The sequence below is a fragment of the Penicillium argentinense genome (genome assembly GCF_028826775.1).
Source record: "Penicillium argentinense strain IBT 30761 chromosome Unknown utg000011l_segment0_segment0, whole genome shotgun sequence".
NCBI classification, from domain to species: domain Eukaryota; kingdom Fungi; phylum Ascomycota; class Eurotiomycetes; order Eurotiales; family Aspergillaceae; genus Penicillium; species Penicillium argentinense.
In genome coordinates this window covers 1,776,071-1,802,347 of record NW_026622670.1, presented here as the reverse complement: position 1 = coordinate 1,802,347, position 26,277 = coordinate 1,776,071, and the positions used below count along the sequence as shown (strand labels likewise).

General features: G+C 53.3%; 8 protein-coding genes across 8 annotated transcripts; 3 read left to right on the top strand and 5 right to left on the bottom strand.

Moving 5' to 3' along the window:
* Positions 1 to 2,870: 2,870 nt before the first annotated feature.
* N7532_011690 (choline/carnitine O-acyltransferase) lies at positions 2,871 to 5,375 on the bottom strand (the record flags this gene model as incomplete). Its single annotated transcript, XM_056624181.1, has 2 exons — positions 2,871 to 2,998; positions 3,068 to 5,375. The coding sequence occupies 2 exons, from the start codon at positions 5,373 to 5,375 to the stop codon at positions 2,871 to 2,873; spliced, it is 2,436 nt and encodes an 811-aa protein (XP_056469169.1).
* A 1,440-nt stretch (positions 5,376 to 6,815) lies between these two features.
* On the bottom strand, positions 6,816 to 7,806 carry N7532_011689 (CAP domain-containing protein; the record flags this gene model as incomplete). The annotated part of the gene is made up of 3 exons (XM_056624180.1): positions 6,816 to 7,173; positions 7,254 to 7,516; positions 7,561 to 7,806. 3 exons carry the CDS (start codon positions 7,804 to 7,806, stop codon positions 6,816 to 6,818), a joined length of 867 nt encoding a protein of 288 aa, XP_056469168.1.
* A 1,026-nt stretch (positions 7,807 to 8,832) lies between these two features.
* N7532_011688 (thioredoxin domain-containing protein) lies at positions 8,833 to 12,282 on the bottom strand (the record flags this gene model as incomplete). Its single annotated transcript, XM_056624179.1, has 5 exons — positions 8,833 to 9,381; positions 9,793 to 10,394; positions 10,468 to 11,973; positions 12,037 to 12,154; positions 12,208 to 12,282. The coding sequence occupies 5 exons, from the start codon at positions 12,280 to 12,282 to the stop codon at positions 8,833 to 8,835; spliced, it is 2,850 nt and encodes a 949-aa protein (XP_056469167.1).
* Positions 12,283 to 12,709: 427 nt separating this feature from the next.
* On the bottom strand, positions 12,710 to 14,067 carry N7532_011687 (WD40 repeat domain-containing protein; the record flags this gene model as incomplete). The annotated part of the gene is made up of 4 exons (XM_056624178.1): positions 12,710 to 12,970; positions 13,043 to 13,690; positions 13,794 to 13,959; positions 14,027 to 14,067. The coding sequence occupies 4 exons, from the start codon at positions 14,065 to 14,067 to the stop codon at positions 12,710 to 12,712; spliced, it is 1,116 nt and encodes a 371-aa protein (XP_056469166.1).
* A 275-nt stretch (positions 14,068 to 14,342) lies between these two features.
* N7532_011686 (uncharacterized protein) lies at positions 14,343 to 16,329 on the top strand (the record flags this gene model as incomplete). Its single annotated transcript, XM_056624177.1, has 4 exons — positions 14,343 to 14,365; positions 14,431 to 14,466; positions 14,532 to 14,907; positions 15,016 to 16,329. The coding sequence occupies 4 exons, from the start codon at positions 14,343 to 14,345 to the stop codon at positions 16,327 to 16,329; spliced, it is 1,749 nt and encodes a 582-aa protein (XP_056469165.1).
* A 1,209-nt stretch (positions 16,330 to 17,538) lies between these two features.
* Positions 17,539 to 18,947, top strand: N7532_011685 (uncharacterized protein; the record flags this gene model as incomplete). The annotated part of the gene is made up of 6 exons (XM_056624176.1): positions 17,539 to 17,736; positions 17,808 to 17,890; positions 17,957 to 18,101; positions 18,168 to 18,203; positions 18,257 to 18,854; positions 18,907 to 18,947. 6 exons carry the CDS (start codon positions 17,539 to 17,541, stop codon positions 18,945 to 18,947), a joined length of 1,101 nt encoding a protein of 366 aa, XP_056469164.1.
* Positions 18,948 to 20,439: 1,492 nt separating this feature from the next.
* N7532_011684 (beta-glucosidase) lies at positions 20,440 to 22,934 on the top strand (the record flags this gene model as incomplete). The annotated part of the gene is made up of 2 exons (XM_056624175.1): positions 20,440 to 20,575; positions 20,641 to 22,934. The coding sequence occupies 2 exons, from the start codon at positions 20,440 to 20,442 to the stop codon at positions 22,932 to 22,934; spliced, it is 2,430 nt and encodes an 809-aa protein (XP_056469163.1).
* A 132-nt stretch (positions 22,935 to 23,066) lies between these two features.
* N7532_011683 (glycosyl hydrolase family 79 C-terminal domain-containing protein) lies at positions 23,067 to 24,767 on the bottom strand (the record flags this gene model as incomplete). Its single annotated transcript, XM_056624174.1, has 3 exons — positions 23,067 to 23,848; positions 23,906 to 24,015; positions 24,076 to 24,767. The coding sequence occupies 3 exons, from the start codon at positions 24,765 to 24,767 to the stop codon at positions 23,067 to 23,069; spliced, it is 1,584 nt and encodes a 527-aa protein (XP_056469162.1).
* Between the last annotated feature and the right edge of the window lie 1,510 nt (positions 24,768 to 26,277).

Sequence of the window (26,277 nt, the reverse complement as noted above, 5' to 3'; positions counted from 1 at the left end):
TCAACGGACTCCAATTAGAGAGTCCTCCAGGGAAGTGGGCGACTAGGCTGCTGTCCGCCCGTAGCGGGTCGGGCAGATCGATCAGAGAGAGAGTCCAGAAATGTTCATTGCTGATTGATCGCCCCAGCAACCTTTGATCCCCGCCTCCACGAGCCAGTATTTCACATAGAGATCTTGCGTCACAGAGACCGATATCCTGATACTTCATAAGTGCGAACAATGGCCCTGTCGGGGGCGTGTGTACCTGTGTATGTACATGCAGGGTGTACCACTTTCGGAAAGCGAACTCAGAGCCTCGTCAAAGCCTGCCGTGGCCTAGTTGCCTCTCTCGTTGTTAGGCTTCCCTTGTACAGTATATGTAAAGGAAACTGTTCTGGCGTGCCTAGTGCGACACTGTTTCAGTTCCTCGATGTATGATGTGGGGTTGATATAATGGACCCGCTGTGGTGTCAATGCTCAGCGGCATGCCAAAGTGAACAGGTAGGGTGAAAGGTAAAGAAGACGAATCCGTTTCAACAACACGACTTGAGTACATCTGGAGAAAGTAAATAAACCCAGCAATTATTATTTCCTTTACCTAGTAGAGACATGTTGATATAATGAAGGACTTGGAGAATAATGCGATCGTCAGAAAAGTTGGAAGATCCCTCAGTTCACCGATCTTCGAGCAGATCTGCCGTGATCGTATTCCATTCTAGATCAGGGACGTTTTCCGAAGTACGGAGCACGATGGCCCACTTCTATTCGCTCGGAAGCTCGGACCTTCAGCTCTTTTGGCCGTAGAAGACACAGGGACGCGCGGTCAAAGCACCACAATAGTACCCTCTCTCGAAATCGACGGGAAACAACCGTTGAGCTCTCCCTCTCTCTTGGATGGGTTGCTCGATTAATGTTGGAACCTCCCCGGACCCTCTGTTCCTGATAGACCTCTCAACAGCTCACGCATGGTGGCTTCTCCTCATCCGCCAATGGGGTATGTAGAGGCGTGTCGATCACGGTCAGCCCATAGACAAACACGAGTGGCTTGCGTTCTTAGGTTACATTGAAAGTAGGAATACGTATTCAGCAACTATTGTTTGCCTACACATAGAGAGAGGTGAGATCCTGAGAGGTCTAATAAATCACGAGCTGAGCTGTGATCGGCACGCAGTTCGTATTCTTCTCATGGACAACAAGGTCTCATACTCGGGACAGAGGTCTATATAATGCATTGAATTCCCAGGCACTTTAGAAAGTTTCCAGGATACCACACTTTAGTTTAAGTTCAAAGTCTACCAATTTTAAAACATTCCCAGCCTTCAATCACTTCAATATGAAGGTAACGAACAATCCGAACTTGTCATAAGATATTGACCGCTAACAGCCACACTTCAGTACACTGCTCTCTTAGCCCTCGTTGCCTTGGTCCCTGCCACCCTTGCTGGGCCCGCTCCTGCTGCCGAACCACTGGAAGCTCGAGCCCTCGATAGCATTGTAAGCCAAAGTCCTTGATAACTTAAGTACATCTCACGATATCTAACGTGAGAGATAGTTCGAGAAACGGGCCTGTGGCGCTACTAGTTGCGTTTGCAACGGCGTTCAGGGGCAGTTTTGCGGTGATCAATTGGTCAATTCAGCCTGCCTCGATAGTCATGTCTACGAATGCCAGGCCGGAACCGGAAAGGCTTGCGACTATGGAGTCAGAGATTCTTGTGCCCAATGTGGCAAGCTGAGCTGCTGAAGGACCGACACGGGCGGTGCCATACGGTGGTGTCAAAAGACTGATGCCTAGAATCTTGGTCACTTACCCACTTCCGGATCATCACCACCCTCGTTTCCATTACCATGATTGATGCATCGGAATTTTCACTCTTTATATCATAAATGCGCCGTTATCTGAACCAGTAGGAGGACCATCAATCTCAATTATGCTCTGGTGCAATTTCCAATGGCTAAGGCGTTATAAATCTGCGTAGCCCAACCATATGTAAGAGAAGATAGAAGCCGCTGTGACGAAACGGTCTCGCGGGGTAGAATCAAGATGAAAAGTTACCTTGCTGATGACACCAACGTACCTGCCTCACAACGGACCCAACCCGAATATGGATTGGTCGGGCCAAGCTGCCACCGTGGGGTTCTGAGAATCTGATAGCCTCACAATTCCTATAAAACCGATCAAAACGAGAGAATGTTCAAACAGGTATGCTACAAACGAACACATTAGAATCTACTAACCACCTCTCTTAGATCCTTCTACAAAGCGCCTCGCAGGGCGACTTGCGGGTCTCTCTCTTACTTTGGCTACTGCCGGGACATGTCTTCAGCATAGCACCCTCACTTTTGAACGCTACCTTTAAGAGTACGAGAAATGCTGGAACATTGACCCGCACCGACCCTTATAGCTCAAGGAGTACCAGGAGCACACATTATACACAACCTGGGATTTGTCATACTCTCGCCTAGAAAGGGAAGACCCAGTCGTGACGAAATTACTCAAATCATTGGCCCACTTCGATAACCAGAAAATCTGGCACGAGCTTTTTTATGCCGGACTTACCAGTAGTTATCCTGAGTGGCTTCGTGAAGTGATCACAGATACCGTGAGATTCAATGAAGCGATGGGAATTCTGACCGAATACTCTTTCCTGGAAATTCATCCGAGGTTTGAGTCATAGAGCCTACATAACTGCGTGCGAGACTGGACATTAGCAGCACTCAATAAGGACATCGACATAAAACTCGGATCCGAGTACCCAAGGCAGCCATAGCCTGACAGTATTTCAGTATGAATAGCTTCATAAATAGAAAGTATTTCGCTCCAACTATTACAAAGACTAAAAAGTCTCATTCAAGTTCATATCTAGATCCCATCCTGTAGGATCTTTCTACTTCTAGTACTCATTGAGATGGAGCTTCTTCCCAACAAACTTCTTCCTCTCCGTCTTCTCACCCCGCTGTTCCCGCTCCGCATTAATGTCCTTCAACGCGTGAAGCAGCATACCGGCATCGAAGAATCCATCTATAATAAGTCAGTATTGTCCAAAGATACCCTTGGATAATAAAGAGTAGTTAGAAGGAAAAAACTTACATCCGCCCATTCCATCATCCTCAATCTCCCCACTGTCCGTTGTCGTGGTAGGCGTATCAGCGCCACCTGCACCAGGACGAACAATGCGGCCCCGACGACCCGAATCAGTCTGCAGCCGCTCGGCCAGAGCCTCTGTTTCACGCGCCCGACTCGTTCGGGGGCTCGTCGTCTTGCGGTTCGTCGCGCGGAGGAGCTTTCGAATTTCCAGCAGGTATGATTCAAGGGTATGCATCAGACGAGCCGTTTGTCTGTGCTTTGAGGAAGCGCAGAACGAGATGGACTCATCCTTGATAATGTATCCAATACCGAAACCATCCGCAGAGGTAGGGCCGAATCCGAAGTGACGCAGACATGGGTTACCGCAATTCGATGTGGAGAGAATGGTGTTGTTGATCTTATCCCAGCCGGCATCACTGAAGATCGCTGGTGTCGGGGGCACGGCAGAGCGGATTCCTCGGAAGTTGCTGCTGTTCGGTGACGAGAAGCCGTCTTCCGAGGGCTGAGAAAGCGGGGGTGACTCGATTTCACCGGGACTGGAATATCCGCCTGCGGAGCTGGAGTCTTGGAAGAGACCTTCGTCGAATGAACGTTGCCAGAGGCAGTAAAGGGCGTAGAGGTGACGGTCTTGACCCTGACCCTTAGAGCATTCTTTTGTGATAGCGGTGTGGCGCTGAGTTGCTGCGCGAAGAGCATCGATCTTCGCTTCCGCGGGGTTCTCGCCCCAGAAGGTCTTGACGAAATCCAGGACCTCAGGAGTGACGGTACGCACTGCTTCGGTACGGCCGTGCAAAAAGAATTTCGTCATGGCAGGTTCATAGGTGTTCTCGACTCGGCCATAGAGACCGTAGTACGCTGCTTGGAACGCCATTTGCACAAAGGCATCGGGAGAAAAGCCCATGGAGGTGATGAAGTTCTTGCCAAATCCTTCAAAGTCGAGCACTTGGAATTCATGTTGGTAGAGGAGGTCGGAGAGGTGGGATTCGGCGAAGCGGAGGGCGATGTTGAGTTCGGGTGTCATGTCCCACTCGAGCTTGCGGGGGGTAGTGCTCACGTTGCCGAAGCTACGGGGGTCACGCTTGGCCGGGTCCGGACTGGTGGTTGTCCAGAGACTTGGAGCTTGCCCATTGATAGTTTTGGCGAATCGGAGAATTGTGTCGGTGTAGACGTCGCTGGCGAAACGCAACACGGTATGTCCGTCGACACCAGTATGCTCGAAGTTGATACCCGCACTGCCATTATTGCAGACGATGATCTGCAGCTTGTCGTACCAGCGGTTAGTGCATGTGCCTACTTGGACACCCTTGATCACCTCACTGGTGCCGCAAAGCATATTGGCGCAAAGCTCGGCGGTGTTCGAGGGCTCCGTGTCGTCGAGACACAGCATGAACAGGGCTGTGTCCACAATGTTCAGGCATTCGGCATTGTTGGACCGCGGGTCCTTGGTCATGATATCACGCAGTCCGGACCACACCTTCCGGTTTTCCGTGCTGAGAACACCCAAAGCACCCTTGGCAGCCTCCTGGACAGGAGTCTGTGCCGCGTCCTCGATAATCACATGGAGATTCAGCGAAATGTCCTTCTCCGTCATAATCAAGTCGCTGTTGTCGTCGAGGACATCAAACCAGTAGAATTGTCCACGGCACATCACGACAACGTGCTTGGCCGCTGGATCCTGGCTGATCACGCAGCCATTGTCGGTTGGCAGACGAGCTGTGCCAAACAGTCGAGAATACTGGTACATGCAGAGCGGCGTTCCGCGCACAGTATCCGGCGGCAGTTCCTCTCTGCGCACTGCGCGAACGAACGAAAGAGCCGACACGACCAGCGAGGCAGCTCGTGTCACCTGGTGGTTGCGGGCCGGAGTGGGATCATCTTCCAACAAGAAGAAAGGGTTCAGGTTCAAGACCACTGGGTTGTCGAAGTTCAAGTATGAGTCATACCAGAATTGCTCAATGAAACTGGTTTTCGACGAGGCATAGTTCTTGAGTCTCTCCTGCAGGAGCGGTCCATCGGTCTTCAAAAACTCCTTCACGGCGGCCTTGGAATCCTCGTGTTCGCGCGGCGTCTGGAGCGCAGCAAGCACATCGAGATGGCGTTTGCAAGTGTCTTCCAGCTCGGGGATCGGGAGTTTCGGGAGTGACTCTTGGTTAGCGAAAGTCAGGCCCTGTTGGCTGGGCTTGTGCTGGACCGGTTCGCCGCCGGCATGCTCGGTCGGTTTCATAACCGTATGGGTCTGGGGCTGCTCCATCGCATCCCCCAGTGGTTTAGGGGCAGTGAAAGTGCGGACTGCCATCGATGAATAAGACATGGCGTTAGTAAAAATTTTATCCCAATCAAGCGTAGCGGCTGGCAAGGCAAGTAGGGATTGAGAGGAGTCGCAGAGCGGTGCGGTAGAAGTAGTGGCAGTCTTGAAGGCAGTAGGATGGCATTGAGGCTACCTCATGGAGGGAAGAATAGTACCACGTAAAGATGGGAGGACAGGGCAAGAGTAGAAAGTGAGGGAGGAAAGAAAGAAGTACAGCAACCGGGGGGGAAAAAGCTCTATAAAGGACTCTGCAGAAAGCAGAGCAATCACCCCCTTCGCCCCGCCATGGGACTGTGGAACCGCCTCGGGTTGAAGGGAGGCGCCCACGGGGAAATGGACTTACATTTGATCAATGGAAAAATGGCGGGATGTGGGTTGGCAGCACGGGGGGAGGTGGTAGCGCCGGGGGAACGGATGAGGCCTGGAAACGTTAGCTAATTTCAGACCGGCGAGGGATCCCTGCCCGACCGAACCGATGTGAGTATGCAAGTGCAATCCAAAGCCGATCAGAGGAAAAGCCAGAACACCGGCAGTTTGAATCGAGACCTGGAGGAGGTTCGGATTGTTGGACAGAAGATGGTGGCGATGAGGTCACGGCCAACGGTCCCAAGAGCAAGCTTGGCTTGGGGGAAGCTCAGCCGACCTTAATCGGATGGAGCTTAGTTACCTTGAGACCGTCAGAAGATTCACTTAGTAAGCTGGTCTGTCAGATGGGAATGACCGTGTCTGGTGAACGGTAAGACGGCACGGAGCAAGTGCTCGGGTCGGGATCGGGGAAAGAACGAGCCAGGCTACGATAGGATAGTGGGATGCATATTGCGACGTCTGCGAACACCGTGACTGCAAGGTCTTACCCTAGCTTAGGCTTAGGGTAAGGCGTGGAGAAATGACGTTCGGGCGAAGGGAGGTGCGGGGGAGCTACGTGCACGTGACCTGAGGAAACAAGCAAGGGTCATCTCGCATTTGGAGTACATCACATTGGGCCGTATTCTTTTTTATCCACAGTAAGGGGCCATTGAGGAAAAAACGCTAGGAGACACCAAGTCAAAATATTCACAATTGAAACGGGGAACCTGCATGTCCCTCTCCCGGGGGGAATGTAAACAACAGGTGACCTCCGGCGTACATACAGGATACCCCCGGAGGAGACCAAGAGGGCCAACACCGTTGGTTGCTCCGAGGGGAGGTGACCCGATGCCGAACCCCACCCGGCAGAGTTCCGGGCGAATCGGATTGGACATGCAAGTGTAGAAGAAGAAGACAAGAAAAAAATAATAATAAAATGACAAGACCCCAACATATGCAATTCGGTCAGGGAGGTTGCAGAGCAAATGCAATTCAATCGGGAGTTCCGCAGAACCAAGGGCTAGACTCTCTTTCTGTTTCTCTCCTCATCGATCGATTGGTTCCCTCCCTGGCGCAGAAGCTCCAACGGAGGGCTTCTTAGGCAGTGTAGGTCGCCTGGTTCTGGGGTTGCAGGACGTTGTCGCCATATTCGCCGTCGTAGTTACCGGGAGGCGAGTAGTTGCAGACGGTGAAGGGAAGGGCGGATCCGGAGTCGACGTTGCCCAAGCTGTCGCACATGACAGTGGCGCAACCAACGTGGGTGGTGCTCTTCCAGACAATCTGGGAGAAGTGACCCCACTTCTCGAAGAGAGACATGTCGGGGCTGGCGGCACCGTAGGGAGTCGGGAAGTAGCCGATCTCGTCGTTGTACATCAGGTTGGAGATCATCTGGCCGATCTCAGCGGCCTTGACACCGTAGCCAATGTTTTGGCCGTAAGAAATGCTTCCAATGGAACTGTAAAAAAAAAAAAAAGTCATGTTAGCATGCTGTCGAATGTCATCAATTGCGGTCGCAATTGTTCAAAGAATACTTACGTATCGTGCTCATAGACACAGCGAGCGGCCAGGGTGTGAGCAGTGGACTCGAGCTCGGAATCCCAGTCGAGCGAGGAAGCCGAGTGGTTGCTGCGGTGAACATTGTGGTTGTACAGGATAGCCTGCTGGTAAGAGTTGGTGGCCGAGGAGCCAGAGCTGGTCGAGGCGGGAGCCGAGGTCGAGGACGACGAAGAGGTTTGCATGGTCGACGAGGCCTCGAGGGTGGAGGTCCAGGCCGTGGAGAAGTACTCGGTGGTCGCGGCCTGGGGCGGGGGGCCTGGGTGGTGGCCGGCTCGGGCAGGGGGACAACCTCGGTCGACTTCTTGGACAACTCGGTGGTATCGGCGACAGGGGCGGGGGTCTCAGTAGTCGAGGTCGAGACAGTGGTGTCGGCGGCCTGGATCTGCTGAACCGGGGTGACGGTCTCAGTAACGGCGGGCGCAGTAACGGTCTTGGTAACAGTGACGGTGGTCCAGTCGGTCACGTAAACACGCTTCTCGTAGGCGTTGACGGCTCCTGCTGCCAGGGCAGCGAGGAACAGGGATGAGCGCATGGCGAGTCGAGTTCACAGATCACAGAAACTTTAGGAAGTACTTCGTAGTCTTGGAATTGGGTTGGACGAAGAGGAACTTCCCCAGGAAGTTCGCGCTGGCAGTCGGGGCGGTCCACGCAGATCGACTGTCGTGGACAAAAGAGTGTCGAGGACGCTTTGGATAAGGAATGACAGGCCGGAACACCTCTTCTCTCAAGGAGGGAAGAAAGAGATGGACGGCGGGATAGCGGTTGGGGAAGCGTGAAGAGGGGAAGGAGGGCGGGCAGCGCGAAGTAAATGTAGAAAGGGGAGGCAAGGCAGGGCCGGGGCGGGTGGGGCCGTGCGATCCCAAGTCAATTTGCAATTTGCAGGCAATCTTGGTTTAATCAAAGTGATGATTGCCAGGGGTGGAGGCGAGATGGATCGGTTCAGGGCTGAGGCGAGAATTATGATGAGTGTTCCAATCCTCTCGTGAGAGCCGCCGGCCGTACTTATTGCATTCGAGGGTGCATCTCCAACCTCCGCGACTCACGGCACATACCAGACAGGCCTGCCCGCCACACGCAGGCGTGGGACATTCTACTTCTACATTCCAACACGTCTCCGACCAGCGTCCCATTGGCTGGCCAGGGCTGGCGATGTTTCCTCAAAGGCTGGGCGCAATGGAGAGTCCTTTGCCCTACTACGGTCTCTGAGGGTGCAATTCTCCGGGCGCCTGGCCACCACATCGAGACCATTCGGGTGATAGTTGCCCCTGGGCGGATCTTCAACACGACTCCACTAGCGCTGCTGCTCTCTCCATTTAGGGGCACACTAGCTGCCGCGCGTACCAGGATGGACCATGTGAGTGAAAACTCGGGAAAAGCCAGAAATACACAAACATCGACGATAGCAGTGTCCAGGCCCGGTGAAACGGGGTTCGAGATCTGTCTGGGACACGCAGATGAGGATGGGATCGAATGGATCGCATCACATCGTATCGTCAGGGGCTTCCCTCTGGAGCCTGTCCCTTGCCATGGTTTCAGACCGTCCCGGCGCCAATGAGGGTCACCCGGGGAGATTACCCACCGCAACGGCGGCGCCACTAGGAAACTTGGCTTTGGGCTGGCCACGCAGACTGGCCCATCTTCGCTCTGGGACTGGCTCCGGGCTGTCCGCCTGCACGGCCCTGTTTTTCACATTGATTACGGGAGGGTCCCCCGGACACTGCGGCTGCTGCACCCTCTGTTTCACCATCGCAGCCCCAAAATGAGCCGAGACACAGTTGATCCCGCGTGTCAGGATAGCCGATCGATGACGATTCCATCCAGGAACTACAGGAACCCAACCTGGGGAAGATCCTACGATGGTACACAACGTGCAGAGACATCGGATGGATCCCTGGCGGACTAACGAATCCATCGAATCCGCAAATTCAGAGACACGGCGATCGTCCCACTGATGTGCTTTGGGTCTGGAAATTGGGCGTTGCTGATCCGGACCTGGCTCCGTCCTTGGCTCACGGCCATCGGTGGGCATGACATCGGCCATCACACTAGGCATGACAAGTGTCCACTGGCTCCCGGCAACGAACGACGGTGAACGGGAATGGCCAGACTTTTACGATCATGTCCGCTAGTCAGGAACCCGGGACCAGCGCCCCAGTGCTACTCTTGTGCCCTTGTATAACGTCCCCTGGAACCTCCGGGAACCATGAATCGAACAGGGCATCTAATATCCTGCGGTCGTTGCACAATGAACAGTCCATTTCAAGTGCGATATAAACTCAATGTACATCCATGGATAGTACCCCGGAGATTTCTGCAAGCCCAGTTTCCGAAGAGTCTCAAACATCCCGGCGTCAACTCCGACACAGATTGCCCCCATGTTATCGCCCAAGTCCACGACTCCACCCTGAGGGCGCCATAAGATCACCGTAGTTGTAGTATAATGTCATTACAAAGATCAAAACAAAAGAGATTTTCTGCTCTAGAGATCCACCGTTCGACACCGTCCGTTCTCACATACCAACAGATAATTCTTCGGCGGGTCAGCCGCGTCTAGATCCTTGTACAGCGGATTGCGTCCCTTCAACCAGAAGGACTGGTTACCCACAAAGTCCTTCCGATGCGAGGGTCGCACATCGACGAGCGATGCCACGACAGTCGACGAGCAGAAGCCGGTCCCGGCCTCGGATCGGACACGTCGTGCGACCAGGTCACGCGCTGCCACGGGCTCGTCGCGCCGTCCGAGGAGACTGTCGCCGCGTGGGACAGGGTCGTGGGTAATGTCCGAAGTGCCAAAGACCCCGGTGATTGTCCGCGTCCCAATCTGAAGGCCCACGATCACATCCAGAAGCCCCACGAACAGGAAGGGATGCTGCATGATTTCGACGGCGAACGAGTTGCAGGTCTGGCGCGCAAGGGTCCGGTAACTATCGTCGTCCAGCAAGGCGGCCAGGCGCAGCAGATTACGGGCGATCACGCCGTTGACAGATGGCGTCGCAGACTCCGTGCCGGTCTTCAAGCGGAAGAGTGGGCCGGGCATGCCAGGGGTCATACTTGCAGGTGTGTTATAGTAGCCAGCGGGCGTGGATCCGGTCTTGGCGAGGAAGTTATCGTTAAGGTATTCTGCGGCCCGCGTCAGTTACTTTATCCTCCGAAGCAAGGGAGGGTATTTTGGGGGGAAGGCGAGCTTTCTTACTTTGCAATCGCTCGGCGAATTGAAGATAGCTGTCATCAAATGTCGCCTCGTACATGTCCAGCAGACCGCTGGCCAGGTAGGCGTAGTCGTCGGCAAGGCCCGGGGTGTCACCGCGGCTGCCATCACGATAGATGCGCCAAAGTCTCCCTTCGGCCTTGTCGAAGAGATTTTCCTTGATGAAGCTGATGGCACGTGCCCCCGCTTCGCGACATTGGAGAGCCTTGGAGCTTTCGATCTCTTCGAATAGGACGCTGCACTTGGCGAGCGCGCCAATCGCCAATCCATTCCAGCCCACTATGATCTTGTCGTCAAGATCGGGCCGTCCGCGAGTCTTCTCGCGGTAGTCATGGAGCTTCTGCTTCCCGCCCTTGATGATCTTTACCACTTCCTCTTCACTCAGGCCGAATTCCTTGGCCAATTTGCTCGGCGTGGCGCGGATGGACAGCACATTCTGGTTCATGAATTCGTCGTGTGGGTCGTATTCAGCCGCAACGTTCCCGTCGGGCAGCACACCCCAATGGCGAGCGCAGACGGGCGCATCTCGCGGGCCGAGAACTTGAGTGAGCTCCTTCAAGGACCACACATAGAAGGCACCTTCTCGCTTTTCCGTATCGTTCGGGCTGGGGAAACTGTCGGCATCCTCTGACGAGAAGAATCCTCCCGTCGGAGATTGCAAGGGCTCACTCGTCAAATAAGCAGCAAGATCATAGACAGCACCGAGCAGTTCCGGGTCATGGGTTAACCGGAATGCGTCCACGTAGGTATCCAACAGCTGCGCTTGGTCGTGCAACATCTTTTCGAAATGAGGCAGGCTCCAGTCGGTCGTCACACTATACCGTGAGAAGCCATGGCCAATGTGATCCCGAATACCACCTCGGGCCATGTTCACCAGAGTAGTAACCGCCATGGCCGTCGCCTTTTCACATTCCTCCTGGCCAACTATATCCGTGACCTGGCTAGGGTATGCACCAAGACGAAGCAGGAACGTGAGGTTCGAAGGTGTGGGGAATTTCGGGGCGCGGCCAAATCCGCCATTAATGGAATCGTATCGGGATGCGAAATGTTGGTAGGCCTCTTCCAACAACTCGATATCGAGATCCTCGTCATCGTCTCGTTCCTCATGTTGCGAGTGTGTTCCCTCCTCCGCAAACTCTCGAAGCTGTTTGGTGATATCCTTGGCACTCTCCAAGCAGCGCTGTTGTTGTGTCTGCCAGACGTCTCTTAGCTTTTCAAGAATCTCCACGAAGCCGGTCGTATCCGGGCCCAGCAACGTCGTCGAATTGGGACCGGGCCAGTATGTGCCGCCAAAGACAGGCTCTAGAGCGGGGGTGAGGAAGACGTTCAAAGGCCAACCGCCGGAGCCAGTGGTAGCTTGAACGTAGTTCATATAAATATCATCGATATCCGGTCGCTCTTCTCGATCCACTTTGATCGGAATAAAGGACTCGTTAAGGATAGCGGCCACCTCTGGTGACATGAATGACTCCTTTTCCATGACATGGCACCCTGCACGTCGTTAGTCGATGTCCTCTAGTAGATAACGATAAACCTGGGCGAGAGGTCGCATACAGTGACAGGCCGAATAACCAATACTGAGGAAAATCATGCGATTGTACTTCTTGGCGAGATTAATCGCCTCGGTGTCCCAAAGCTGCCACGCCACCGGGTTGTTCATATGCCCGCGCACCTACGACCCATTAGTGAGGGTTCCTCGAGAGCCGACAGGATGGTCAATCTCACATAAGGCGATTTGCTCTGCGCGAGCCGGTTGACCAACTTGGGCCCCGCATCTGGGATATCGTGCTGCGACTGCATGCTGGACGGAGCCGTTGTTGGGAAGTCGGAAGTCGGAGAAAGATGGAGAGTCTCCAGACGGTACGGAGGTCGGAGGAGTCTGTACTAACGGAACCCAGTATAGGAAGTCCCGGGCTAATACTACCCCACGGTCAGTCAAACTAAACCAGGGTCTGGGCCAATACACAGGGGAGAATTCAGGACGATGTCGCACAGAAGGGGGGGGCGAAGGACCGGAAGGTGGGGGAGCGCGACTTGGCCTCGGGGCATGGGTGATCGGCCCTGTGCGTCATCGATGCATCAGGGTGGTCACGTGGACCGCCCAGGTCCAGCACTGTTTTTAGGATCTATAGTTGAGCAACAGCAAAGGAGACGAGGGGAATTAATAAACCATGAGTATCTTTGCATCACGATACACAATCGTATATGTACACTTGTGGTGTGGGTATCAATCAATCGTCTTATCATCGCCCATCAACTCGGCCAGCTCACGCTCTTCTTCCTCTGTGAGCATTGTCTCCGCCTTGGGTTCGGGCTCTTCAGCCGGGCTTTTCTGGGCCAATTCCACAGCCTTTTGCAGGTCGCTTGGTCGCAAAGACCATTGGCGGACTGTTCCATCGATGGCCACGCTAACGACGGTCGATCCAACCAGAACAAGCCCAGTAACTTCTTCGAAATGGCCTGAGAAGGTGTGGTGCAGTTCCCCAGTCTAAAGCGATCAGTATCCATTCGCGCAATTGATCTTGAAAAATAGAGAGAAGGGATAACAAGAGACACTTACAGATCTGTTCCACACTCGAACTTCCTCATCGCGACAGGCCGTCACAACCCAGCCGCCCGCCTCGTAAACCAAAACGTCTCGCACAAAATCGGGGTGCTCCAGACTGAGATTGGGCTTCCACCCGTCCGCACGCACAAGACACTTGGCCGTCTTATCTGCAGAAGCAGTCCAAAGATCACCGTCCTGATCGAAAAAGAGCTTGTATACACTAGTGTCATGCGGGAGAAGGGGTTCTCCGTCGTCTCCACCACCGAAGATCTTGAATTGGCGGATTTCTCGGTCACTGCCCGCACTAAACACGATAGCCTGGGCGTCTTCGACCTCGGGGTCAACATTGAGGTCCTGGATACCTCGGGCATGGCCCTTAAAGGTCTCGGTTCGCTGGCCAGTCGAAAGATTGAAAACTAAGACTTGAGCATCCGCGCCACCGGTGATCAGCAGATCTTGCCCTTGAAGTCTGGCGCTAACCACTGATTTCACAAAATCGCTATGGCCCTCATATCTCTGCCGGGGTTCTGCCGAGGCTACATTCCAGCTCCACACGGTCTTGTCCCAGCAGCCGGCAAACAACAGCTTCCCATCAGGGCTGAGACAAAGACTTGTCAATGGAGCCGCAGGGCCTTTGAATATAGCGGTGGTCTCTCCTGTCTATAAGAAATTGTAAGCATCATCTGCGAGACTTTGTGGGGACATTGTGGTTGGGTTGGGCGACGACTTTCGCAGTCAACCCCTCCGGAGCTGCGTCACATACCTCCAGGACGATCCTCCTCACTATACCACTGCTCTGGGCGACATAGATGGACCCAGGACGTGATGGATCTGCACGAACGGCCAAGATCTTGCTCTGTAGTCTGATGGGGTTGCCATTGGTGTTCTGTGATTTGGCGTCTTTCCGCTGCTGCTCATCCAGCGCAGCACTATAGTCGGGCGCAATCCATCAGCGGAAGAGCCAAAATATGTATCGAGCGGGGAGGTCAAGCTCACGAGGTCTGGAAAAAATGGTCACGATTTGAGGAGGTCGTCATGGTCGCCAATTGTCCCAGGGCCTGGTCTCGGTTACCCCCCAAATGTGCCCCTCGAGTTGGATATCTCACCGATCCACCGGCGGCCGTCCGCACAACCAAAAACTGCTAACCGAGCTTCTGCAGTCCGCCGTAGCCCGCACCCACCAAAACCAACTGATTTTGCTTCTTCCCTCTTCCTTTTTCCTTCTCACCCTACTCCTCCCCTTTCTCCACGCTTTTCCCCCCTTTGTTCCTTTTCAGTTCTTCTCTTGCGCGGTTCCGCGCTTCGTGCGAACATGGATATGAACCATTTGATAGGGTCAGTGTGACAGTGTGATGGTCTGAAAGGGTTTGTGCGGCTGAGCTGGAGTTAACACCTGGCAGTCAGCGTTTCAACCTGATCTCAAAGAGCGACATCCGGTAAGTGTCCCTTCACGTCTACCCCCCGCCCCCCCTTATGATACCTCGTCGCTAACTGTCGCTAGCTATGTCGGCACCTTGCATGACATCAATGCCGAAGAGTCCACGATCTCCCTTGAAAATGTGAAGTCGTTTGGTACCGAGCGCCGCCGAGGCAACCCGGAAGAAGAGGTCCCGCCGTCGGCCAACATTTTTGAATACATCGTTTTCCGCGGTAGCGACGTCAAGGATATCAGCATGGCAGAAGAGAATGGCCCCCCAGTCTCGGAAGACCCCGTCGTTGGCTCGGTAAGTTTCACTGACCTCACTTGCAATCTCATAAGCGTTCCTCTTCCTTCCCTTGGCGAAATGCTTCTCTGCTTTCGCCACGGTCGGACGCCTGATCAAATGATGAACCATTTCGGATGTGAAAACAGACCTGTTCTGAATAGCGCAAAAACCGTGTGGATATTTCCGTTGCCTTCCTTCTGATTGATCACCGACCTCCCCTTCTTATCTCTGCCTCAATTGAATGTCTCGGTTGAATCACATTGCTAACTTGCAACAAAGCAGAACATGCCTCAGCCTGGTCCCGGTCCAGCTCCCGAGGCTGGAGCTAGTGCTGCTGCAGGTACCCCCGGTCTTGCTCCTCAACAACCCCAGCTCGCTCAGCAAATTCCTCCCGGCTATCCCCCGCAACCTCAATTCCAACAAGGTTTTTATCCTCCCTATGGACGTGGTTTCCCCCCTGCTCCATTCCCTGGCCCTGGTGGTTCCGCTGGCCCCGCTGGATTCCCCAATCCCAACATGCCGCCGTATGGACCGCCCCAGGGATGGTATCCTCCCCCCGGCCATGGTTTCCCACAAGGTCCCGGCCAATTCCCACCCCATGTGCCCATTGGACCCCCAGGTCACCAGCCACCGCCTCAGCAGCAGCGACCTGGACCTCCCGCGGCTCCCACTGGTCCTAGCGCTACCTCGGAACTTCCTTCGGGAGACAATGCGACACCTGCGGCCCGGAACGCTCCTACTCCGCCAGTCGAGTCAAAGCCTTCCGTGACCGAAGCAATTCAAGGATCTGTTCCCCAGGCCGCGCCTGTGCACCCTGCTCAGAGAAACGGCCGGGCCATGCCGGCCATTCCCATCGCTGCTCCTCGGCCCGTTGCCTCTATTCCTACCGCTCCTGCTGCCGCAACCCAGGGGGGGGCGCACACTGACGCGACCGCTGCCGCTGCCAATGCCGTTGCCGCCGCCATGGCTAAACTTCCTCAGCCTGGTGCCCAACAGAAGCCAGGTCAAGCTGACCCTTCCGTTGATGCCATTACTCGGCAGGTGAATGATATGCGTCCATACGATGGAACTCATGCCCCTCGCGGTGCCCATCACCACCCCCGTGGTGGACGCGGAGGTGCCCGCAACCAACATAAGAAGATTGAAATCCCCAAATCGGATTATGACTTCGAGACTGCAAATGCCAAGTTCAACAAGCAGGATCTTGTGAAGGAAGCCATCGCTACTGGCTCCCCCGCTGCCGAGGCCGAGTCTCACGAACTCCATACGCATGAGGAAGTTGATGATTCCGCGCACAATACCTACAACCGCACTGCTTCTTTCTTCGACAACATTTCGAGCGAGGCTCGTGATCGTGAGGAGAACGCTGCTGCCCGCGTGGGCGGTCGCGAGTGGCGTGGCCAAGAGGAACAGCGCAACATTGAGACTTTCGGTCAAGGTAGCGTTGATGGCTACCGTGGTCGCGGCCGCGGCCGTGGACGTGGCTATGGCCGTGGCCGTGGTTACGGTCGGGGTTATGGTGGACGTGGTCGCGGTGGCATGCGTGGTGGACGTGCCTCTTCGCAGTCCACTGGCATTCCTTCCCAAGTCTAAGCGAATGGAGCCATTGTTATCCGCACGTCCCACGTCACGACCGATACGTTTACGTTACACTTTTTTCTGTTTTTCTATATCTCCAGGGGCGTCCAAAGCTATGAATGATACGAATGCTTTAGTTTGTCTTTTGTCTTCGGCGCAATGGGAACGAAACATGGATTGGGCATTCTGGGATGGCAATATGATTCTTCTTACGCGACTTGCAACTAAGGTGGTGTTTTTTATTGTCTTTTTCTGCCTGGGTGTTCTGTTTTGTTGCCTTTTTTTTTGTCACGCATACCCCCTCTCAGCGTTATTCCTGCCAAGTTTTTGGGTGGAATTTTCACCCCCCGTGTGGTCGTGTTCCAAATTGACACACGGGGGTTTACGATACGCACATTGTCTTTGTTTTCGACGCTCAGGCATGTGAATGTACCATAACCATGACGTGCGGAGATGACTCCGATCAATCAAACGGAAAAAGAAGACCTTTTCAGGTCTCAAACAATTCACAAACAGTAGTTGTGTCTCGTATCTGTCTTTGTTATTTGTCTTTGTATTAGCAGCTTTTGGCACTGTCCGTCAAGCTTTTTTCAGCTCGGTTCTAGCATTTGGCAGGATGTGAATCCTTGTCTGCCACACGAAGCTGTTGGTAACCTAACTCTGCACCTGACCCGCTTAGGTTAGTTTCCTGTAGCAACTGCCGAAGTTGACAGGCATTTGTAATCTGGTCACTCGAATCTTCGAAGCAAGGTCTTTCCCTGTTTTGTATTGTTAAGCAAGCCAGCTCCCGTGGCATCGTTGGGGAGCAGATGTGGATAAGGTCTCCTCCGTTGCTTCCGGGCACTCAATAAATGCAAGCCACCATACTTATCCGGGGACAGTCTCACTATCAAAGAGTCTTCAGATCATGGATTTTGATACAGATCAGATTACACTTCGTCATCGTATATGGTTTACCCGGCACTTGGCTTCTCTTCAGCCGTCGATGCATGGAGAAAGATACCCGCGAAACCTCGGGTAATCCCCTCGTCTCAATTCCTGCAGCAGTGCAATATCCTCGGCAGAAACTCTCTTCAGCGAGGCCCGTCGCGATCCCCGCACTCCACCTTCAACCCACTCGATCCATAAAAACGACGAACCGGCTACGTTAGCCTACCCGACGTCTCCGTATTTGGCTGAATTGCTCGCCGGTGAGGACAAGTAAAGCGTATATATTAAGCGAACATGTCACGAAACTCCTCCGCTCGACTCTCTGCCATCTCAAAACATCTGGAGACGAAGGAATCCGATATGACTAAGACTCAAGCTCCACAGCAATTGCCCTGGGATCCTAATTCTACTCACTTCCCCTCGCATAATGAGCTTCCCACTTTGCCAGATGCCCCCGAGGGTGCGGCTTGGGTCTGGGGCAAGGATGATCAGGTTGGCACACCATGGGGTAGTGGGCTTGTGTGGTGTCTCTATTGCGCTTGTGCTAAGGAAATTGGGAACAGCTTGGACGGTTGAACCTCCTGACGCCCCAGCGAGTCAAGGCCTCGGCTGGCGAGATCAATACTGGGGACATGGTCCGACTGGAGTGAGTATCTTTAGTTATGTCGAATGTATACTCTGGCCAAGGGGTTTGCTGACGCTCCTGAAACAGCCTCCCTTTGAATGTGCCCGCCACACCTGCATTTGGCCGTGAAGTCTTCCAGCATAATATCAAGCCCATCATCCCAGACATGGGATACGATGATACCTACACCATGAACACGCAGAGCAGCACGCAGTGGGATGGTTTCCGCCACGTACGGCCACCAAACTCAAAGACAAAGGCTTATCAATATATCTGACCTGCTGACTTTCTCACCCAGTTCTGCCACGTCCCCACCAAGTCTTTCTACAACGGAGTATGTTTTATGATCCTCATCCTGGCATTGCCCCAACTAATGAAACGGTATAGGCCAAGAGCACCGACTTTGTGGGCGAAAATGCCAATCTTCGCTGCAGCATTCACCACTGGGCAGACCACGGCATTGCCGGCCGAGGCGTGTTGCTAGATTACTACCACTTCGCCCTCGCCAACAATAAGCCATACAACCCATACACAGCCCACGCCATCTCCTTTGCCGACCTACAAGCCTGCGGCACGGCTCAAGGCCTCGACATCCGACCCAAGTCTCAGGGAGGCGACATTCGCCCCGGTGATATTCTCCTCGTCCGCTCCGGGTTCGTGCAGGAGTACTACAAGCTCACACCCAACGAGCGACACGCAGCCGCCACGCGCCAGGACCTTGAATTCGCAGGCCTTTCCCGCGAAAAACCCGTTCGTGACTGGCTGCACGACTGCTATTTTGCCGCAGCGGTTGGTGACTCGCCTACCTTCGAAGTGTGGCCTCCGCCAGGCTTTGGGGCGGACCATGTTAGTTTGCACCAGAGTATGCTGTCGCTTTGGGGCTGCCCGATTGGGGAGATGTGGGATTTGGAGAAGTTGGCTGCTAAGTGTCGGGAGATTGGGAAGTGGACTTTCTTTATGACGAGTGCGCCTGCGAATATGCCTGGTATGTGGTTTGCTGCTTCGTATGGTGTCTTTAGTTGCTGACAAGTTTATAGGTGGTGTTGGTTCGCATGCCAATGCAACTGCTATTCTGTAGATTCTCGTGGGAATTTGTACATGAATGTACATACCTACAGTATACTGACTGCATTAGTGAGATCATTAGAAAACACTGAGTATTCTCGCTTATGTTTTTATCACACCTAAGCGAACCTGGCTGGCCGACTCCTCTCAGAGAACAAGAAGCAGGGCCAAGTGATGTAGCTTAAAAGCAAGGGCTTCTGTGGGAGGTTTAGCAACCTTCTGGGTGAGACAAGTACTTTTTATGATGAGTATCATGATATGTGTTCTTGCTCGAGTTCCTGAAGGGATTATGTCAAGCCAAGACCCAAGAGAAGCGACGCTTGGACTCTAGGATGTCACAGACGAAGCGATACACTGTGAAATGTCTCGCTCTGACCCCTCGGGGAAACCACGGATATATGATCAAATTCTATAAAGTATAATTCCGGCATGTGGAGAATCCTGCCAGGCACCGTCCAAACCCGATCACTTCACACCCCATCTATGACCCTGAAGTCAGTGATGTGGGGCCTGTCGCCGATATTGGGGTTGCACTGTAATTCTCATGTCCTCTGTCAAATATTTCTGCCTTTGATGGATTCGATGGGTGATCAAGTCGCACATTTCAATATCCTATCAAAGCAGGCCATGCCACTGCGGCTGGGGCTTCAACTGTGGCGACTGTTTGATGGATAAGGTTCTCGGTTCTTCATTCCCGCTGTAGTACCCCAGCCTTTACCTAGGTATAGTACAGGACTATGAGGATACAGTAGTATCTCTTCGGTGAGCGAAACGGTGTGCGGACAGATTCCGGGCATTTGATCTGGGGTTGTGGGGAAGCCATGTGCAGTCCCACCGAGTCCCAAGTGTGGGAGAAAACCTGGAGTGCAGCATGGGGGTACGCCGGCCCAAGCATCTTGGGACCTCCTCGGGAGGGCCTGCCCAATCCATTCCTTGGCGAGGAGACGCGCCAATGAACAGCCCCCGACCTGAAATGGTTGGGATCTCATCCAGCGAGCGTGCATGACTTGTCTAACAGAGTTTCTTCGCGCGGCGACACCCGCGTCAACCACCCTCCGGCTAAACCCCGGACATGTTTCCCCCCACTGATGCGCAATGGAGGATGCCCTTTTTGCTCCTGATGTCGCATCGGGCCGACTCATGGTCTACGTTCAGGGCATTATATGGAGCTGGCTGTCTCTTGTCGCAAGCCTGAATGGACGAGCCAAGCCATGGGGTACTACTTCTGCTGCAGTGACGGCAGTGCCGTCGGTCCGACCTGGTCAAGATGCCTCTTCTTGGCCGAGTTCAAGTTCCCCAGAACCATGGCGTTGACCCCAGGCTAAGAGACGATAGGGTCCACTCCGGGGATGTGCGAGGAAAGAATGTCGAGCGGAGCGTCATTTCTCTAGATTCTTTTCCCGGGCACAGGTCTTTGGCTCCGAGAGAGGAGGTATTTGAAGCCTTCATGTCCCTTAACTTGCTCGCTATCGAATCCATATCTCTTTTGCAGGAATATTTGCAAGATGAAGTTTTACGCTGTTGGGATTGCCACTGCGCTGCAGTTGGTGTCCCAGGCTTCGGCACAGGATGGGAATCCCAGCCCTTCTGATCTCGAGAATTACTGGTCTTATGGCCGCTCAGAGCCAGTATCAAATACACGTGAGCCCTTGCCTGCCTACCCAGAGACTCATGCCTCGTCAAGACTAACGTTACTTCTACGATAGCTGTTGCAAAGGGCCTTGGCGATTGGGCCGATGCCTATGCGAAAGCCCGACACCTCGTCTCCCAAATGACCGACGAAGAGAAGAACAACGTCACATACGGACACGAATCGACAACCACTGGCTGCTCAGGCGTTTCTGGTAGTGTTCCCCGATTGGGATTCCCCGGGATATGCTTTCAAGATGCTGGCAATGGCGTTCGCGCTGCTGACATGGTCAACTCATACCCTGCCGGCATCCACGTTGGTGCATCTTGGAACAAAGAGCTTGCCCATTCACGCGCAGAACACATGGGCGCAGAGTTCAAGAGGAAAGGTGCAAATGTGGCACTGGGACCCGTTGTAGGGCCGGCAGGCAGACTTGCTTCGGGGGGTCGCAACTGGGAGGGATTTGGAAGCGACCCTTACCTCTCAGGAGCCCTTGCCGCCGAGTCTGTCCGTGGCCTGCAAGAGAATGTCATTGCGTGCGTCAAGCATCTCATTGCCAACGAACAAGAGACTAGTCGCAACACTCCCCAGTTGTTGAAAGACTCTCATAACCAGTCTGTCTCATCGAACGTCGATGATAAGACCATGCATGAGCTGTATCTCTGGGGTTTCCAAGACACTGTCAAGGCAGGCGCTGGATCGGTGATGTGCAGCTACAATCGCATCAACAACAGCTATGGTTGCCAGAATAGCAAAGTCATGAACGGACTACTCAAGGGAGAGCTCGGTTTCCAGGGCTTCGTGGTCTCGGATTGGACTGGACAGCAGACCGGTATTGCCAGTGCCAATGCGGGTCTGGACATTGCTATGCCAGACTCTCAATTCTGGGAGAACAATACCTTGGTCATCGCTACTCGCAACGGCTCAGTGCCACAATTCCGACTTGATGATATGGCAACGCGTATTCTTGCGTCGTGGTACAAACTTGCTGAAATCCCGAACCCTGGCCATGGCATCCCAAAGAGCCTGCTGGCACCTCACAAGCAAGTTGATGCCCGTGATCCCAAGTCAAAGAAGGTTATCTTGCAGTCAGCAGTCGAGGGTCATGTTTTGGTCAAGAACACCAACGGCGCACTGCCCCTTCAGAAACCCAAGTTCCTGTCGCTCTTTGGATACGACGCTGTTCCTCCTACTCTGAATACTATGGATGACAGCTCGCTTGGAGGCTGGGCTCTGGGTCTTCAAACTGCCCTGACCTACCCCAATGGTAGCTCAGTGAGTAATGTTACGGAGCAGGCTATGTTCCTGTCAAGTACAGACCCTACCAACCGTGGCCCAGGTGTCGCCTTCAACGGCACTCTCTATGCTGGAGGCGGCTCTGGCGCCAGCACACCAGCCTACATAGATGCTCCTCTCCATGCCTTTCAGCGCCAGGCCTACGATGACGACACCTTCCTGGCTTGGGACCTGGCCTCATTGAACCCCTTCGTGAACCCTGCCAGCGACGCCTGTCTCGTCTTCATCAACGAAGCATCATCCGAGGGCTGGGACCGACCTTATCTGGCAGACCCATCGTCCGACCAGCTCGTCAAGAATGTTGCCGCCAAGTGCCCGAACACAATGGTGGTCATCCACAATGCGGGTCTGCGCCTTGTCGACGAGTGGATTGAGAACCCCAACATAACGGCCGTTCTGTATGCTCATGTCCCGGGCCAGGATAGTGGACGGGCGCTGGTGGAGGTCATGTATGGCAAGCAGTCGCCTTCTGGTCGACTGCCGTATACTGTTGCCCGCAAGGCGTCTGATTACAAGGGGCTCCTTGAGCCCGTTGTCGCGTCTGGTACAATGGATGAATTTTACCCCCAGTCGAATTTCTCTGAAGGCGTTTACATCGACTACAAGGCCTTTATCCAGAACGACATTCAGCCGCGCTTCGAGTTCGGTTATGGATTGACATACTCGAACTTCTCTTACTCCGACCTTGAATCTGGCGTCAGCTCTAGCACCGATCTGGGGTACCTCCCTAGTGGTGTGAACATGACAATCGCGGAAGGTGGATATGAGGCACTCTGGGATGTCGTTGCTAGAGTGAATTTCACCGTTCAGAACACTGGCAAAATTTCCGCTGCAGAGGTTGCTCAGCTCTATGTTGGTATTCCCGGAGGTCCTCCGAAGGTGCTCCGTGGATTTGAGAAGAAGATGATTGAGTCTGGGAAAGAGGAACATTATTCGTTTGACCTGACGCGCCGCGACCTGAGTCACTGGGATGTGGAGAAGCAGGCCTGGGGACTTCAGGCTGGCAAGTATTCCATTTACGTGGGCAAGAGTGTTCTCGATATCCAGCTGCATGGAACCTTGGATCTCTCCTAGGCTCTGGCAACCAATTCAGAATGCTTTTTGCCTTCAAATCAAAGTGGCTATTGATAGGATCAGAAGAGAGAGTTATAGACACGATAAAATACAGACCGATTTTCCAGAATTTCCAAACAAACTCCAATGACTTTAGTCGAAGGACACCATGACAGCCTCACTGTCTGGAATACTCACGACAGCCTTGCCGCCAAAGAACTGAAGAGTATCCTGCTGACGACCATGGGGGAAATGCCCTCTACCCAGGTCAATATTATGAGTCCACTGCTCTCCAGCCCAGGTAACATTATCATCGAGACCACCGAGATCAAGTCCCATACCCCGTGAACCATTTTCCGCCTGCATCCTCTTCACAGTCCCCGACTGAGTCAAAGTCATATCGCCAGTGTCCAGTGTGATCTCGACTTGTCCTCTAGGAGTACCCATCTTGGGATACCACTCCTTCAAATTGACCAACGCAATACGCTGGATCCGCCCAGTCTGCAGATCATACATCGCGTACGCACTGAAAAGATCCGGTTGGCCAGGCACCTCGATCTCGATCACTCGACCAAGCGAGCCACCCTCGCCCACAAAGTCAGCGACGTAAGGCGCAGAAATGAAGATCGCATGCACAGCCGCATCACTTGTTGTCTTCGAAGCCGAGTTATCAGGAATCCAGAATGAGTGCGTCGCCACAGGTCGGAAGGTATTGGATACACGCTTGACGCCGTGCGACATGGCCTTGAGGTGGAAGTCGACTGCCCAGAGAGCGGCGCCAAAGCCCGCAGCGAAGCGCACTGGCTCTTCGCCGATGACTGAGCCGGTCTCGGAGATTACGAAGTCGATTTTGTCGTCGCTGTTGTGGATGTATTTGATGTTTTCTTCGATGCCCGGGAATCGTCTCGAGATTGCTGTGTGGTTCATAAGGAGTGCTGCAAAAACAATGGGGTCAGTTTTACATCTCAGCGAAGGTGACTGGGGGGACTGACCTTGAATATTATCGTCGGTTCCTTCTCCTGGATGCTCAATCTGGTAATAATGCTGGGCTGCGTATTTGCCGAGTCCGTTCTTGTTGAGATTGTCTCTGAGAAGGTTGGTTCTGAATTTGTCAGAGGCATCGCTCGGATTGAGGCGACTTAAAGGCTGTTTGAAGACTCACATTCCCCAGGTTCCCACATCACGCTTGATGACTGAGTTTGGTATATCGCCCAGTTCGAAAATTCGACGGCTCTCATTTTTGAGGCCTAGGTCGTCGATGATCTTCTTCTCAAGAAGCAGAGCGCGGGAGATGTACTTCTCGAGTCCGTATGCATAATAATCCGGCTCATTTCCAAGGGCAATACCAGTAATCCTGTCATGGCCGAGTGTCTCTGCGGCATGTCGAACATAATCCATCGACTCTCTGATCCAATCTTCCGATTCCTTTTTCGGGTTGATAGGCGCTTGAAAGGTCATGTGTGTCCCCTCAAATCTTTTGAATGCATTGAAATAGCTCGGTCCGAGTACGAATGTGTTTTCACTCGAGAATGGACAGCCCTTGGCACCTTGACACACTGCCGCTTCTGATTGAGACTCCCGGAATTGAACGAGATCGCCTGATGTACCCCCAATTCGGAGGACGAGCGGCTTGCTCATTCGGGAGTTAATTGAGTGGACCAGATTTTCTGAGAAATCATTCTCGAAATGGTTAAAGAAAGCCGTTTCGAAGCCGAAGCTGAAGAAGTCTGCTGGGACTTCCATGGAGGCATCGGGGGCTGTGGGTTGAATTTGGAGTGTATAATGTGGGGGTAAGTCTGCGAGCGCGAGTGAAGAAACGGCTAAAAGAGTAGTCGATAATGATAAGGGCAGCATTTTGGAAATAACGAGTGGCGATTCTGCAAGACGACGGTTATGGCAGACGAAAGCCTGTACTTGTAGGCCGCCAGGGGATGCATTCTCCCTGATTCTCCACTGACAACTTGCACATGCAGAGCCCTGATAAATCCCTGAATCCATAGTTAGACCCATATCAAGCAAAGGGGTCCAGATGACCCGCACATGTCTCAATTGGCAAAAGCTTGGGGGCCTTGGGGTGGACAAGCAGTATATCTATTACTTCATCCTCTTTCACGTTAGTTACAAATGCACTGCGAATGAAATTGGTGCATCCAAATTTAAAGATTCAAGTAGTCCTAGTTCATCACTGATTCCACAATTATAATAATACTAATGGACCTTGGCATATGAGTAGGCGCATCAGCCGACATCTCCGTACTATGTTTACATCCCTGAGGGCACAGTTGGGCCCAAATGGAAAGTTGCGAGGGATCACACTGCAGCAGGCTACAGCAAATCAACTGGAGAGCTCTTGGCGACCTTCGGTGGGACTCATCATAAGGTCGTCTCAGTGATAAGCAATGAAGTCCACTTGGCACTACTTACAGTATTGATTGTATTGTTGTTGATGACTGGGGGGTGGAGAGTGGACCCTCCTTCCTCCCGTCGCCCTCGGACGATTTGCAGCCCTGCGACTCAACTCAGGAGACCAGCAAATGCGGCCCTGTGACCTCCAACAGCCCCGGGGCCTGGATATCGCACCGTTCTATTTCGGTTCAGCGAAATCTATTTTTGAATTCTGGTGGCAGTGAAGAATACTGCGACCATGGACACCACAATGCAGAATGCAAGTCTTCTCAGACCACCTCCACGCACCACAGCCGAGAGCAAAGACAAGGCTGTGGGTATCATTAAGCCTACGAACGCGTGTGCACCTTAATTACTGGCGGGGCGATCCCGCTCGATTTTCATGACAAACGACGTCGATCTCTTGACAGGCATCAACCAGCACTAGCCAAGATAACTGGTGAACGACGTCACCGGATAAGGGGGAACTCAGGAGTGATATGCATCGCCCTATCACAAGGCCTTTTTCCACACAATCGGAGGCCTCGAATTCCTTAGAACCAAAGCCCGAACCCGACGATCAGGTCGAGGGCTGCCAAGAGGAAGAAAATCGTGCCGAATCTGGTTGGTATTACACAGACATGACACGTTCTTCGCCGCTCGGTACGAAGAAACGCGTCTCGATATACGAAGTACACGCTCACTTTACGTTATGATTAACACAAAGAAGGTAGGTTAGGAAGATTTATTCGTGAAAGTGAAGGTGACGGTTGCCCCTACAGTAAAATGCCTTCAATAATGACCGACTTATCGACGATTTGTCAGGGGAGATATGCGGCTGCGCGGATCGAGGCCTTCGACCACCCACGCATGATATGAAATGCCACTTTTCGCTGAGAGAGACGAACTTGGAAGGGAGGCACGTGTCAGATATCTTAACTGTTTAAACATGAGATACGTTGCCACACAAGATCCGCTG